Raw genomic sequence first — 15,220 nt, 5'->3', positions numbered from 1 at the left:
TAATGGATCAGCCAGTGGAAATGTTACTCGATTTTCATGTGATAACTTTGAGACCATTTTCTTCTCATGGGTAGGCATGCACGCCATTCCAATTGTCAGGGGATCTCTCTCTTTTCCTGTGTCTTGAACACAGGAGGGAACTGACTCAAACCCAATAATGTTGATGCATTTGAAAACAATTTCTACATAAACCTCTGATAAACTTGCTGGAATTCGGGAATCGAGAGCGGAGTAGCCACTAGAGGAGCAACATCAAACAATGCACGTAGCCTCAACATCAATGTCCAGTTTATACTCACCACCGTTGCATGTGTTGGCGTTATTTATAAAATTGTGTGATTGTTTAATCATCTGACAGTTTGGCCGAGTGGTCTAAGGCGCCAGATTTAGGCTCTGGTCCGAAAGGGCGTGGGTTCAAATCCCACAGCTGTCATATTTTTATTTTTTTAATTAAAACTTTTATTAATTTTTATTTTTTAATTAAAACTTTTATTAATTTTTATTTTTTAATTAAAACTTTTATTATTTTTGCCATTGAATTTTTAGAACAATTTTTGCATATATTTTTTAACAATTTTTGCATATATTTTTTTTATATATTATTTTGTCTCTAAATTAAAATTTCGTTGTTTTTATTTCTTTATATGCGACTTTTGACATAATTACCAACTATTTTAAATTCACAGTAAGTTGCAGAGATAGTGATACAAGGCCTTTAAGGCTTATTTCACAGTTTTGAAATTTTAGAACAATTTTTGCATATATTTTTTTTATATATTATTTTGTCTCTAAATTAAAATTTCGTTGTTTTTATTTCTTTATATGCGACTTTTGACAAAATTAACAACTATTTTAAATTCACAGTAAGTTGCAGAGATGGTGGTACAAGGCCTTTAAGGCTTATTTCACAGTTTTCACTGCATTTTTCTATTTATATTACGTTAAGTTCCACGATAGTTCAAAGCACTTATAATGAATTGGTTCTCCTTCAAGTGTTTTTTCCAGGTCACAGTCGTTGCCAAGCTCCAGTGAATTAAAATTACAACCAACACGATGCCAAAAATCGAGTACAGAAAGGAAAAGAGAGTACGAATTGCATTGACAAAAGCTGGTGATTTGTGGGTTAACATACACAACCTTATTTAAAAGGAAAAACAGAGTGGTTTGAAAGATTGATGATGATGATGCAGTAATTGATATTATTTATGGATCAGGGACAGTAGGGTAGGTCTCGACCGGGCCCTCCAAAATAAAACATAGGTTCGACCCCTGGTCTGGCGGCATTTACGGCACTGTAACAAAAGGGCTCTTGAGCCACTGGACTTACATCTCTGGGATACTTGAGCTTAAGTGAATAATCCATAATCTTTATGTTCTGCATGAAGCATGCTTGCTGATATCGACCATTTCCGAACTCTCCACTACCCATTTGTGTTGTCGTGTGAGGCCTTTTCTTTCTTATGTTCGTGCTCGATACTTGTCCCCCCCACTCCACCGATGTCGCACTGTGTCTCAATAACCCCACAATTTCAGCTGGCCAATAACCCACTGGCACATTGTTCTTCAATTTCAGATACCAATTTCCCGAGTTTGGCTCCTAAAACATATGTACCACGTTAATCCTTTTACCATCAATTTTAACGTACTAATAATAATTCAACATTATCTCACCTGGAAGATTCCAACGTTAAGGACATACTGTTTTCCATAAAATGATGATATAGGTCCTATGCTAGCACCAAGCGCTACCTGCCCTGTTTGCACAAATCCTGAACATGTAAGATCGAAGCACCCAGTTGATCTGTATGAATCCCTCTGCAACACACACCCCCACCAAATCAAAAATCCCGAAATTACACCAATTTTTTACTTTCTCCTTTGCAAAATTACTAATATTTCATCCAAGATATACTTATATGTATACACTTACAGTCCAGTAGACGAAAAATCGGGTGGCCCCGTCACCATATAGCTTGGGATTCACCTGAATCAATAGCGGTGAGAAAGCATTTTTGGTGTTTGTGTTATTTACCAAGTGAGGGTTGTGATGCAATAGAGATGTAGAATACAGTAGTTTGTGAGGGGAACTCACCGTCCACCCTGATTCAACGCTGGCAAAATAGGGACCGTTGCTGTTCTTGAGCCAAATTTGAGCTGTGGTGAACTCGTCTGTCTGAGCAACCCTTGGAGTCCAAAGGTTGATGTCTGCTTGTGCTCCAATGTAGTTGAATCCCACTGTCAGAAGAAATGCTGACTGCATAACAATGTAACCTTAGCATCAGTTCTATCTACTACTAAAATTTAGGTTGCAGTAATCGATTTACCCTAACAGAATAAAAATTGGTCACATAGTGTTTGAGAAAATTACCGAGCGAGTTGGAGGAACATATCCATCTTCTTCGCCTGTTGAATTATCGTAGTGCTGTGGGAATTGCTGGCCAAAGATGTCCAGAGAAGTAGCTCTGAGTAAATCTTCCTTTACAATTCTGCGGATAGGGATGGTTCCTTTTGGACAACTTCCACTTTTCTGCCATGTCTGATATATCTGTGACTCTGAATCTTCTTCTGTGGTTGAATTTTCCAATTGTAGCAAATTATCAGGCATCATCTGCAAAATCCAATCGTTAAATGCTATTACTTACTATAAATTAGGATCATGATATCAAGAAAGACATCGATCATGATTACCACCACATCAACTTATTAATACAAAAGAAGTTGCTACGCTTCATTATAGTTATAAAATTGAAATATTATTATTTAAATTGTCTTTTTAATTTTGTAAATTTTATATGATTTTTTATGAATGCTATGAAGTTTTTAATTAAATATGTAGTTTAAGTGCCAATCTTTTATCTAAGAATTATAATTCAATATTATTATTTTTATTATAAAAATCAACTAAGAAGAAGACGAGTAAGACGACCTTGATAGTGTGGTTTTTTAAGGCTGGATGATCAAAAGCAGGTTGGCCATAAATGTTGACACAGTCAATAATATCTCCATCCTCACTCTGCAATAAAAAAAAAAAACAATGATAATAATAATAAATTTTATAACTACATAACATATAATAAAGCCTTTCTAATTTGTTATTACTTAGATTAGATATCATATGCACTGAACAAGTATTTTTAAATATTCAAAGCAGCATTGAAAGATATCTCTAACAACATATAGTAAAACTATTTAAATAGCATAATTTTTCATGAATTAGACTTTTAGAAATGAAATGCTAAATGAGATATTTCAGTCTCTATACAACTAAATTATAACTGATTAATTTTCCAAATAATCGTAATATTTTGCAGAGACTAGCAACAGTTGCCTACATTAAAACATTAATCACATATATTTTATGCCTCTATATAAAATTAGATTTCAAGAAAAATAAAATGCTCAAGTATTTCGTCTCTTATTATAGCAAATAACTAGCAACAGTTACTTACACTTTTTGCATTCAAATTCTTATTATAATATTTCCTTTATTTTTAGTTCTTATAATTCTATTTTGTGTCCATTTCACACCTCTACAAAATTAACGAGGACTAAAATTTTAATAAAATATTCACATAAAAAATAAAACAGAAAATATTTAGATATAAACACTAAACAAATTGACGCAAATATATAATTACTTAAATTATTTATATTTATTATCATCAAAGTTACTTTATATTTTATACAATAACAAAGCTCTCAAAATACATTTATTACGTTCCTTTTAATTGTCATATTTTTTATTTAAATTTTATTATTTTTAGAGCTCAGAACTATATTAGTTATAATTTTATCGATTAAACTCTTCAGTTTTTTAACTTCAAGATAAATAAAAACGTTTCATATTTCTTTTTAAGAAAAAAACGTAAAAACTAATACTTTATTTTAAAAAGAAAATATAAATTATTTCATGGTAAGAGAAAAAATTAATACTTTATTACAAATATAAAATTTATTACTCCGGCTAAATTTTTATGCCAAAAATATACAAATAAATTAAAAATTTGATTAAAAACTATGGCAATTAATAATTTTATTAATTAATTTGTAACCAAACTTTACATTTTGGACATTAAGAAGACAAATACTTTCTAAAATATTGAATGGAACTTAAAAACAATTTCAATGTGTCAGACCATACTTAATTATATATAATTATATGTGATGCATTCATTCTTCAACTCTTTTTTTTATACTTATCATAAAAATACTTAATTTATAAAATATTGATATTTCGATCATGACAATAATTTATAATATTTATATCGATAACTATAATATATATTATTTTAATTTATATATATGTATATATATATATATATATCATATTATATTTTATCCGTTTCAAAATAAGTATATTAATATATCTAATATGTGTCGTATGTCTGATAATATTTATGCACCACAATTAAAGTCACTTTAAAAATTTATTTTAAAACTAGACACTTTAATAACTTCTATATTGTATTAAATAATTTCACTATTTAATGACTTTTTGTCGGGAAAAGTCATGTAACTTCGATTCATTAACTTTTAGGAAAGAAATAATAATAAGAAACAAATAAAAATAACTAAAATTAGTGACTTTTTCCCTCCAAAAAAATTAATGAATTTGCTCGTGTTTCAAATTGGAGCTTTGTCATGATTAGCGCTAATCTCTTTTACTTTTTTTAATAGAGATACGCTAGTTTTCAGGGCTATAACTTTTTTTATCAATTTTTAACTGTTTTTTATTGAGTTAAATATGTTTTTGTTTCTTAACTTTTAGTTAAAAATAGAATTAGTTTTTTTTCAAATCTTTTATTTAATTTAGTCTCATAATTTTAGAATTGTATGAATTTAGTTATTTTAATTAAATTTTGTTAAGTTTATTTAACGTTTCAAACACGACTCATAATAACATTTGAGTTATTTACATTGTGTTGAACATATTTCAGCTTCAATGTTAGTTAAGAAACTATCATGAAACGTGTTTGAAACGTCAAATAAATTTAACAAAATTTGGTTAAAATGATTAAATTTACAAAGTTTTAAAATTTGAAAACTAAATTGAGCCAAAGTTTTAAAGATAGACTAATTTCAATTTTTACGGTAAGTTAAATGACCAAAAACATATTTATCTCTTTTTTATTTTGTACTTTTGAAATATATTACTTTTTATATTTATTTTTTTAATATATTTTGAAAACATAGAAGAAGATAATAAAAAAAATAGTAGAAAATTCAAATTTTAGTCTTAGATGAGAAATTTAGTTTTCTAAAAAGCATTAATATTAATATTTGATTTATCTATACTATTATATAAAGAGCATTTGATATATGGTGAAAATATTTTTTTTCAATTTTATCTTTTAACTAGTAATTTTTTATTAATTTTACTTTATTTTATAATTTTATCGTTTTAATAAAATATTATTTCTAGATAAAACTATTTACAATAAAATTATAATTTTATATTCATCTTCATAATTATAATTTTATTATTAAAAAATAAAAAAGGTGAGCACATAGCTTGAAAATAAAGAATTTGAGAGAATTAAAATCTGAAAAAAAAAATGTAACAAAAAGAGTGAGAGAATGATGTAATTGCAAACCTTGATGGTTTTCACAGCAGGTTTGTTGAGTTGCTTCAATTTGGCCTCAATTTGTTTTTCTACAAATGATGATGGCTTTGCGTCAACGTTGAATGTGATGATACACAATGCAAAAAATACCCAAAGGAACAAAATTGTAGCCTTTGCCTCTCTCATTTCACTATTTTTTTTTCTCTCCGCTTACGTGCTAACCTACACAAATCTACAACTTAAACTTGCATTCCTGTGAAGTTTAAATATCAACCACTCATTTATTCATGCATTTATTACCAAGTTATTCTTTTGACTTTTATACCTTTCCACCTATATATTCTTTATTATAAAAATAAGTTATATACACGTATATTTATTTTTTGAGTTAAATATTTTTTTAAGTCTCCAAATTTTAATATTTAAAATTAAAATTCATCATTTATTTCAAATTTTTTAAAATTTTAATTATGAATTTTAAAAATAAATAAATAAAATTCTTCTAAATTTTATTTCCTTCGTTGTCGTTTGATTTCTTCTTTCCATTTGTGCTGACCCACAAGATAACATATTTCTACAACTTAAACTTTTGCATACGTTTGAAGAATAAATATTAATCACTCATTTATTTATATAGTTATTACAAACTTAGTTCTTTTGTACTTTTATACCTCTTTCCCGTTAATTCTATTGATTTATTTATTATTATTATCATTGCGTCAGAAAAAAAGTTTAATGCAAAAATTATTAATTACAGTTCCTCTTTCCCTTTTTCATTCCCAGTTTCTTCATTCAAATTTGTACTGTTTATACTTGTTGTAGGTTTAAAAGTAAATTAATTATTATTTTACTCATTATATAATTATCTTAGAAAATATTTAAAAATAATTAAAATACAATTGCAAAAATGAATTGAAATTTATGTCTAGCTACATTAATTTAATAATATGAATAATAGAGTTGACTTTTATAAATTAATTATTTGACAAATAAATTCCTGCTTTTGCATTATTTATTAGTTAATAAAATTTATTAATTTATTGTATGTCAGCTCATATTGATCATCTCTCGTATCCAAAAAGTAACATTTATCTCATTCATATTTATATGTTAAAAACGATGCTTAATTCATAATTTGGTTTTAATTTTATCTGAATTTTTAAAAGATTTATAATTTTTTTTTTCAATTCAGTATTTTAAGTTTTTAAAAAATTTTAATTTAATTCTTTAAGTTAAATTATCGTTAATGTCGTGTTTGTACATATCATTCAAATGTTGATTTTTTTTTTAAATTATTTTTTAAATAAAAAATTGTCATGTGTCTAGGGATGTCAATATGGTAGAAATATCCATTCCATCCTCGTTTCCATATTTGTGTGGATATTCGTTATGCGTTATCTGCATATTTTTTTTAATATTTACGGATACCCACAGGTATTTACAAAAAAAAAATATTTAACAACATATTTTAATCATAAATTCAAATAAAATACAATACATAACATTCATAAGTTTCAAACAAAGTCCAAATAATCAATTTAAAAAGTGCTGAATGACAGTTTAGAAAGAAATATAGATTTTTTAAAACCAATTGATAAAAAATAATGACTCATTCAAAATAAATGTCATAATATTTTAATCATATTTTTTTATTTTTTTTATTTAAATTATAGTATAACGGGTACCGATACTATGATATCCGTACTTATCTGTTAACATGTGAGTATAAAGAATACATGTACGGTTATCCTCATGTATCCATTCACAATATTTATTTTCTACCCGTTGCGAGTTTTATCTGCGAATACTCACAAGTGCATTTTATTGACATCCCTACACGTGTAAGGCTATGGTTGTGCCACTGACGTTAACAATGGGACGTGACACTACCACTGTCATACGACACAATCATGATCTGTCATGTAGCAAATTTTGTTTAAAAAAAAAAACTGTTTAAACATGTACAGACACAACATTAACATTAATTTAACAAAAAATATCAAATTGAACATTTAAAAAAAAGAAATTAAAAGATAAAAACTAAAAGTCTTTATGAATTTTCAAATAAAATTAGAACATCAAATTAAGAATTAAAACTAAAAACAAACATCGAAAGCAAGAGACGAAGGGAAGAAAAATTTTTGATAGTTACATTTCCAATTTTGTAATTTTAAAATACGAGGAAGATACACATGAATATGAAATATACACTCAAAACGAGAAAATGTTTACATCATTTAAATATGTTATAATGTAATGTTAGAATAACATTATTTTATATTGTTATACACTAAAATAAGATAGAATGTTATCTTTGAGAATAATTCATCTCAGTCATTTTTAGAGATCCCCACTCAATTTTACTTTTATCTCAAAAATAACATTTGTGAATCTAATTAAAAAAGAGAGAATATGTTAAAAGTAAAATCACAAAGAAAAATAAAAAGATAAAGTTTAAGTAAAAGTTTAACCAAAAAATTATTAGAGTCTAAAAAAAATTTGGCACTTATTTTGTACAAAAATGTCTTTTAATAACAAACAAGATGATAATCAAAGATAAAATGAAGAAAGTTGAAGATTTTGATAAAATGAACGAAGTTGAAGATTTCCATAAAGTTAATCAAGTTTTTGGCTCCACCAAGAATTTTCAAGAAGAAAAACACACACACAACAAAAAAGAGATCTGACTTAAATCTAAACAATACTTGATTTGAATAAATTTCAAGATAATGATATGATTAAGGACTAACTTTCCAAAAAGAGATAGTGAGAAAGATGTTTAAAATTTCTCTTCCATAATTTTATAGAAACTATTGTAAAATTAGTTTGAACTTTATGTAAATGTTAAATTTTGTATTTTTTTGTTCATCTTAGTACTCAACTTTCCATAACTAAACATTTTAATTATGATACTTTTTTGCAACTCACATTTATTTAAATGTAAATGGGGTTTAAAACCTTATAGAAAATACTCACAATTCACATTTGTAACTATGATTCAACAATTATCTATAATTAATATTCATATTTGCAAGTTCAATTCATATTTTTGTCAACTTTTAACATGTCCTATCATTAGAGATAAAATTGCATTGCACTGATATTTAAAATCCAATCAGTGTGTATTATAGGTATCCATCAATGTTTGAATAATTTATAACACTTTGAATTGAGTAACTCTTCTTCTTTCTAGTTTCGTCCTATCAACAATTTTATATTTATTTGAACATTTGGTTCTCAGTATGTGAAAAATCTTCGAATGATTTCATTACTGAAATAACATACTAATAAGAAAAAATTGTCAAAATCTAGTAATAAAAATATCATTGTTCATTTTGAAATAATTTATTGTATTGCAATGACTATATACCATAATAAAAATTCTAAGATCTAAGACATTTTATAAGTAATGAAGTTTAGAATTAAATAAATATGTTTATTGAAAATGGATCTCAGGAACAATAGGGTGGCCTTCGTCCAGGGCCTCCAAAGTAAAAGACAGGCTCAGCCCCATATTTGGCTTCATTCAAAGCACTGTAACAATAGGGTTCATCAGCCATTGCACTTACATAACTAGGATACTTGAGTTGAAGAGAATAATCCATGATCCTTATGTTCCTCATAAAACACGCATCCCTAAATCGACCATCTGCAAACTCTCCACTACCCATCTGTGTTCTCGTGTGAGGGGTGTTCTTTTTTATGTTGCCACTTGCCACCTGTCCTCCCCATTCCACCAATATCGCACTGTGCCTCAAAGAACTCAATATCTCAGCGGGCCAATAACCCACGGCGATGTTCTTGTTCAATTTCAGATACCAATTCCCTGTGTGTGCATCCTGCATCATACATCATTCATCATAAACACCATCTTAATCTTTTACCATCATTTCTAACATAATCATAGTAATAATTCCAACATTCTTTTACCAGGAACATTCCAACGTTAATCGCATACTGTTTCCCCCAACGTGATGATATAGGGTTTACTGCACCACCAAGCACTACCTGCCCTGTTTGCACAAATCCTGAACAAGTAAGATCAAAGCACCCTGTTGACCTATATGAATCCCTCTGCACCACAATCAACCAACACACCAATATTTCATCTTTGAACAACAACAAAACTAAGATCAATTAATCAACAAAATAACTTACTGTCCAATAGGCAAAAAACCTCGTTGCCCCATCTCGATATAGCTTTGGATTCACCTAAATCATAATAATAATAATAAAGCATTAGTGATGTTTGTTATTTAGTGAATGTAGAACATGCTAAGTTTTGCGAAGGTAAGGAACGAACCATCCACCCTGATTCCACGCTTTCAAAATAGGGATTGTTATTGTTTTTAAGCCATATTTGAGCAGTGGTGAACTCGCCTGCCTCAGGAACCCTTGGATTCCAAACATTGATGTCTGCTTGTGCACCGATATAATTGTATCCCATCGTCACAAGATATGCTGACTGTAATAATTAAGATTTAGTAGTAGTTGTTGAACTTCTAACAATAAACTGTAGTGATATTAATCGACACATACCGAACGATTTTGTGGAATAAAATTCTTTCTTTGGTTTGCTGTTAAATTCTGAAAATGCGGAGAAAATTTCCGGCCAAAGGTATGAAGAGAATCAGCTCTGAGTAAGTCTTCTCTTAAGATTCTGCGTATCGGAATGGTTCCTTTTGGACAACTTCCACTCCTTTGCCATGTCTGAAATAGCTCTAACTCTGAATCATCTTCTGTGCTTGAATCAGGCATCATCTGCCACATCCATTCTTTAAATTAAGATGCATACTCAGATGTTGTTGTATCAGACTCAGACAAAATAAAATCGTCAACATAATCACAATTTTAATGCCAAAACTACTCATTTAAAATTAAATGATCATATAGAAAGATAACGAGAGACCTTGATAGTGTGATTTTTTAAAGCTGGATGATCGAAAGCTGGTTGATCGTAGATGTTGACGCAATCAATAATGTCTCCATCTTCACTCTGCAAAAAAAAAAAAAATATAACCTTTCTAATTTGTTTCTATTTCTTAAATTAAAAATCATATATATACTGCACATGTATTTACTTTTAAATTTTGAGAGCATCATTGAAAGATATCTTTTAACAACATATAGAAAAAATATTCAAATAACTTCTAAGTTTTTCATGAATTAGATTTCTAGAAATTTTAGACTCTATACAAATAACCAAGCTCACAAAAATATATGTCTTACGTTCCTTTCAATTGTCAGTTTTCATTTTATTTAAGTTTTGCTGTTTGTAGGGTTCAAAACTTTAATTATAATTTTACCAATTATACTCTCTTTTCTAAAGTTCCAAAAAAAATGTTTCATATATCTCTTTTTGAGAAAAAAATTGTGTATTTATTTACAAATGAGAACATATAAGTAAGAGAAGAAAATTAAAATTTTAGTATAAATAGAAAATATTTGTATTAAAAAATATCGAAAAATAAATATATTATTCAAATAGTTTTATTGATTAATTTTTTATAACCAAAACTTCTAAAGCCGGGTATTAAGCAGACAAGTACTTTTACGCAAAAGAAAAGTATAAAAATAATAAACATATTATCAAAATAAAATTATGAAAATTAATAATTTTATTGACTAATTTTTTTTATAACCAAACTTGTAATGCTAGGTATTAAGAAGATAAATATCTTCTAAAAAAATTGAGACGAATGTTTAAACAACTTTATTATGTTGTACGTTATTCAACTCACTTGGAAATTTATTTTAAAATTAGCAATAATCTCCTTGACTTTAATAACTTCTATCTTGCATTAAATAATTTCACTGATGAAATTGATGATGAAATAGTCAACCCTTTCGTACTTTCCCCGGCACTTGTTGTGATAGAATGTTTTTTTTACAACATATCCAACAAAGTTTAAGAAGTTCTGTTTAATATATTTTCTCTTTAAGATGAGAAATTTAGGCTTTTGGAAGCATTGATGATTTGGTTTTATGAAAATAAAGAATTTGAGAGCATTTAAAAAAGTTAAAATCTGGAAAAAGAATGAGAGAATGTTGGAAATGCAAACCTTGATGGTTTTCACAGCGGGCTTGTTGAGTTGCCTCAATTTGGCTTCAATTTCTGTTTCTAGCGTTGATGATGGCTTTGCTTCAACGTTGAATCTGATGCACAATGCAAAAAATGCCCAAAGGAACAAAATTTTAGCCTTTGTCTTTCTCATTTTAATTTGATTTCTTTTCTCCACTTATATGTTAACCTACACCACCAGACATCTACAACTTAAACTTGCATGACTATCAGTTTAAATACTAATCACTCATTTATTTTTGCATTTATTACAAAATTATTATTTTGGCTTTTATAACTTTTCACCGATCTATTTATTTAATATAAAAAGAAGGTTGTTGCTAATAGGTGTTTTTAAGGTTCTTGTTAAAAATTAAAATATAATTAAATGTAAGAAAAAAATTGAAGGAATGACAAAAAAAAAATATCTCTTTAACTATTGAAGAGTCTTTCGATGAAAAGTTAAAATGTTTGAAATGTATCGTCTTTAATTTATGTAAAAAAAAAAAAAAACTCTTTGAAAATTATAATTTTTGCACCGAAAACCTTTCTCCTTTTTTCATAATATTTTTTCATTCCTTCAAATTTTTTTACATTTAATTTTATTTTAATTTTTTGTAATATTAAAATATAATTATTTTTTAACTTTTTATAGGTGTGCATCTAATAAATTATTAATTAGAATTGTATTTACTTATGGACATTCTTATTTTTTAAATAAAGTAAAATTGTATTTATGATTATTGGGTCAACATTCTTTAATAATATTCAAGACATTTTAATTATGCTTACCTAGGTGTCAGACACATGTTAACATTCTCATAAAAAAAATAGAGAGAAAGCTAACAAGTGTCTCAAGGGAGCACTTAAACGTATAATTAATAAATATTAAATTTTATAAAAATTCATATGTAACTGTAATATTAAATAAATTACGAAATTAACAATTATTAATATATTTTTACTTTATTTAGAAGATAATATTGTCCATGAGTATTATATGGTTGTAATTAATAATTTATTTATTACACAGTAAAAAGTTAAAAATTAAATAGTCATATTTTAATGTCGTTAAAAATTAAAATATATTTGAACATTCAAATAACATAAACTAAAAAAATTATAAAAATAACTTAAATAAAAACTTGATATATTTGAAATGTATCGTCTTTCATTTTTGTAAAAATAAAAATCTTTGAAAGTTATAATTTTTGTATTTTCATATGAAAAACTTTTTCCTTTCTTCGTAATATTTTTTTCCACTCCTTCAAATTAACTTTTTTTACATTTAATTTTATTTTAATTTTTTTAACATTAAAATATAGTTATTTTATTATTTAATTATTTTTTAATTTTTTATAGGTCTGCATTGAAAAAACAATTAATTAAAGTTGTATTTACTTATGGACATTTTTGTCTTCTAAATAAAGTAAAATTGTATTTATGAAATTAGGTCAATATTCAATATTTAAATGTAACTGTAATATTAAATAAATTATGAACTTAACAATTATTAATACATTTTTATTAATATTGTCCATAAATATTATATAGTTGTAATTAATAATTTATCTATTACACAACTAAAAAAATTAAAAAATTAAAAAATTATATTTTAATGTTGTTAAAATTTAAAAATATAATTGAACATAATTTAACAAAAAAAAATTTATTTATTTAATAAAAAATTAGAAGTAATTAACATAATATTACCTTTATAAAAATAAATAAATAATATTTTATTTTATGTTAATGAATTTTTTATGTTCAATTATATTTTACTTTTTAGTAGCATTAAAATATAATTATTTTGTTATTTAATTTTCTTTTAACTATTTTTTTTGTGCATCAAATAAATTATTAATTATAAATGCATAATATGTATGAACATTTTTGTCCTCTTCCTAAAGTAAAAGTCCACTAATAATTGTTAAGGTCATAATTCATTTAATATTACACTTACCTATGAGATTTTACAGGATTCAACATTCATTAACTGGACCTAAAAATTATCTTCAGGCCACTGGTTAGCTGGACCAAAAATATCTTAATCCGTGCTCTCAACGTGTAATTAATGAACATTGAATTTTGTAAAAATTCATAGTAAGGTGTAATTAATGAACATTCAATTTTGTAAAAATTCATAATAAGGTGTAATTAATGAACATTGAATTTTATAAGAATTCATAGTTAACTGTAATATTAAATGAATTATAATCTTAATAATTATTAGTGTAATTATTTTTTATTTAGAGGACAAAAATGTCCATAAATATTACACATTTATAATTGATAATTTATTTGATACACACAAAAAAATTAAAAAATAATTATATTTCAATGTTCGAAAAAATTAACATATAATTAAATGAAAAAAATAAAAAAAAGCAAATAATATTTTATTTTATGTTAATTTAAGTTTTTTTACGTTTAATTATATTTTAATTTTTTAACAACATTAAAATATAGTTATTTTATTACAACTGTATAATATTTATGAACAATTTTATCCTTTAAATAATGTAAAATTGCATTAATAATCATTAAGATCAAAATTAATTCAATATAACAGTTGACTATAAACTTTTACAAAATTCAATGTTCATTAATTACACCTTAAGCAGTGTCCTTAGGACATTGGTCAGCAGTACCCTTAAAAATAAAGTTATACACATATATTGAGTTAAATATATTTTAAGTTCTTAAATTTTGATACAATCCCAAAACTTAAAAAATGAATAAATATAATTTTTCTAACTCAACTGGGTTTTAGGGTGACATTTAAGTTTTTTTTTTTCATCATTACAATATTTGTATAAAAGTTAATTTTGATCTCAATTTAAAAAGGATGAAATTGCTCCCATTTAAAAAGAAATTGAGACTAATGTGATACAAAATAAGAAATATATGAACCAAATTGAGATTTTTCACATCAACAATAATATGTGACAATTTTTTTTAAATCATAAAATAAATTAAAAATTTTAAAAAATCATGAGTTAACATCGACTCTTTTTTGACATGTAACAGTTTTTTTAAAATAAAATAAAATTAAATTAAAAAGTAAAAAACCACGAGGACATAGTCCTAATTTGACACTTGACATATTTTTTCTAAATTAAAAAATTCCAAATTCATAAAAAATAAAAAAAAAAGAAACATAAGGTGACACATCACACTGAATTAATGCCATAAGTGGTGCACTGATAAAGATGATTAAATTGGGATACATTTTAAAACATAAAAACCCAATTAAAATGACTTTAAACCTGAGGAATCAAATAAAATTTTTGAACAAAAATAAAGACAATCTGAGAGGTCTAACCTACAAAAAATTTGTATACAAAAGTTTTATACAACAGAAGAAAAAAAAATCAACAAGTCTTTCAAAATAAAGTAAATTATTAAATCAAATTTTGAAATCAGATAATTACTTAAATCAAATTTCAAAATTTAGTAAATTTCTTAACCGGATTTTAAAATTCGCTACGTTCTTTAACTGAATTTTAAAATCCGATAAATTTTTAAATTAGATTTTCAAATCCAACAAATTTCTAAGTTCAATGAATTACTTAACTTTTACCTTAAATCAGAA

General features: G+C 25.9%; 2 protein-coding genes and 1 non-coding gene across 3 annotated transcripts; 1 reads left to right on the top strand and 2 right to left on the bottom strand.

Moving 5' to 3' along the window:
• The first annotated feature begins 353 nt into the window (after positions 1-353).
• TRNAL-UAG lies at positions 354-433 on the top strand. Its single transcript has one exon. It is a non-coding gene; the product is annotated as a tRNA-Leu (tRNA).
• Positions 434-1,072: 639 nt separating this feature from the next.
• On the bottom strand, positions 1,073-5,784 carry LOC114164469. The gene is made up of 7 exons (XM_028049158.1): positions 5,595-5,784; positions 2,927-3,013; positions 2,369-2,608; positions 2,093-2,254; positions 1,931-1,984; positions 1,672-1,815; positions 1,073-1,597 (listed from the first exon to the last, which is right to left on the bottom strand). Exons 1-7 carry the CDS (start codon positions 5,748-5,750, stop codon positions 1,211-1,213), a joined length of 1,230 nt encoding a protein of 409 aa, XP_027904959.1. The 5' UTR covers positions 5,751-5,784; the 3' UTR covers positions 1,073-1,210.
• A 3,210-nt stretch (positions 5,785-8,994) lies between these two features.
• Positions 8,995-11,815, bottom strand: LOC114164721. Its single transcript, XM_028049468.1, has 7 exons — positions 11,627-11,815; positions 10,474-10,560; positions 10,104-10,325; positions 9,868-10,029; positions 9,723-9,776; positions 9,495-9,638; positions 8,995-9,403 (listed from the first exon to the last, which is right to left on the bottom strand). The coding sequence occupies exons 1-7, from the start codon at positions 11,777-11,779 to the stop codon at positions 9,017-9,019; spliced, it is 1,209 nt and encodes a 402-aa protein (XP_027905269.1). The 5' UTR covers positions 11,780-11,815; the 3' UTR covers positions 8,995-9,016.
• Between the last annotated feature and the right edge of the window lie 3,405 nt (positions 11,816-15,220).

Source organism: Vigna unguiculata, chromosome 9 (assembly GCF_004118075.2).
Source record: "Vigna unguiculata cultivar IT97K-499-35 chromosome 9, ASM411807v1, whole genome shotgun sequence".
Lineage (NCBI taxonomy): Eukaryota > Viridiplantae > Streptophyta > Magnoliopsida > Fabales > Fabaceae > Vigna > Vigna unguiculata.
The sequence above is the reverse complement of the archived record's forward strand: the minus strand, read 5'-3'. Positions and strand labels throughout refer to the sequence as shown.

Coding starts and splice junctions, on each gene's coding strand:
- LOC114164469 (XM_028049158.1), bottom strand. CDS start 5,750: ATGAGAGAGGCAAAGGCTACAATTTTGTTCCTTTGGGTATTTTTTGCA. Junction 2,609..2,926: donor TAAAAAACCACACTATCAAG/GTCGTCTTACTC, acceptor TGGATTTTGCAG/ATGATGCCTGATAATTTGCT. Junction 1,598..1,671: donor TTAACGTTGGAATCTTCCAG/GTGAGATAATGT, acceptor CATATGTTTTAG/GAGCCAAACTCGGGAAATTG.
- LOC114164721 (XM_028049468.1), bottom strand. CDS start 11,779: ATGAGAAAGACAAAGGCTAAAATTTTGTTCCTTTGGGCATTTTTTGCA. Junction 10,326..10,473: donor TAAAAAATCACACTATCAAG/GTCTCTCGTTAT, acceptor TGGATGTGGCAG/ATGATGCCTGATTCAAGCAC. Junction 9,777..9,867: donor GCGTGGAATCAGGGTGGATG/GTTCGTTCCTTA, acceptor ATTATGATTTAG/GTGAATCCAAAGCTATATCG.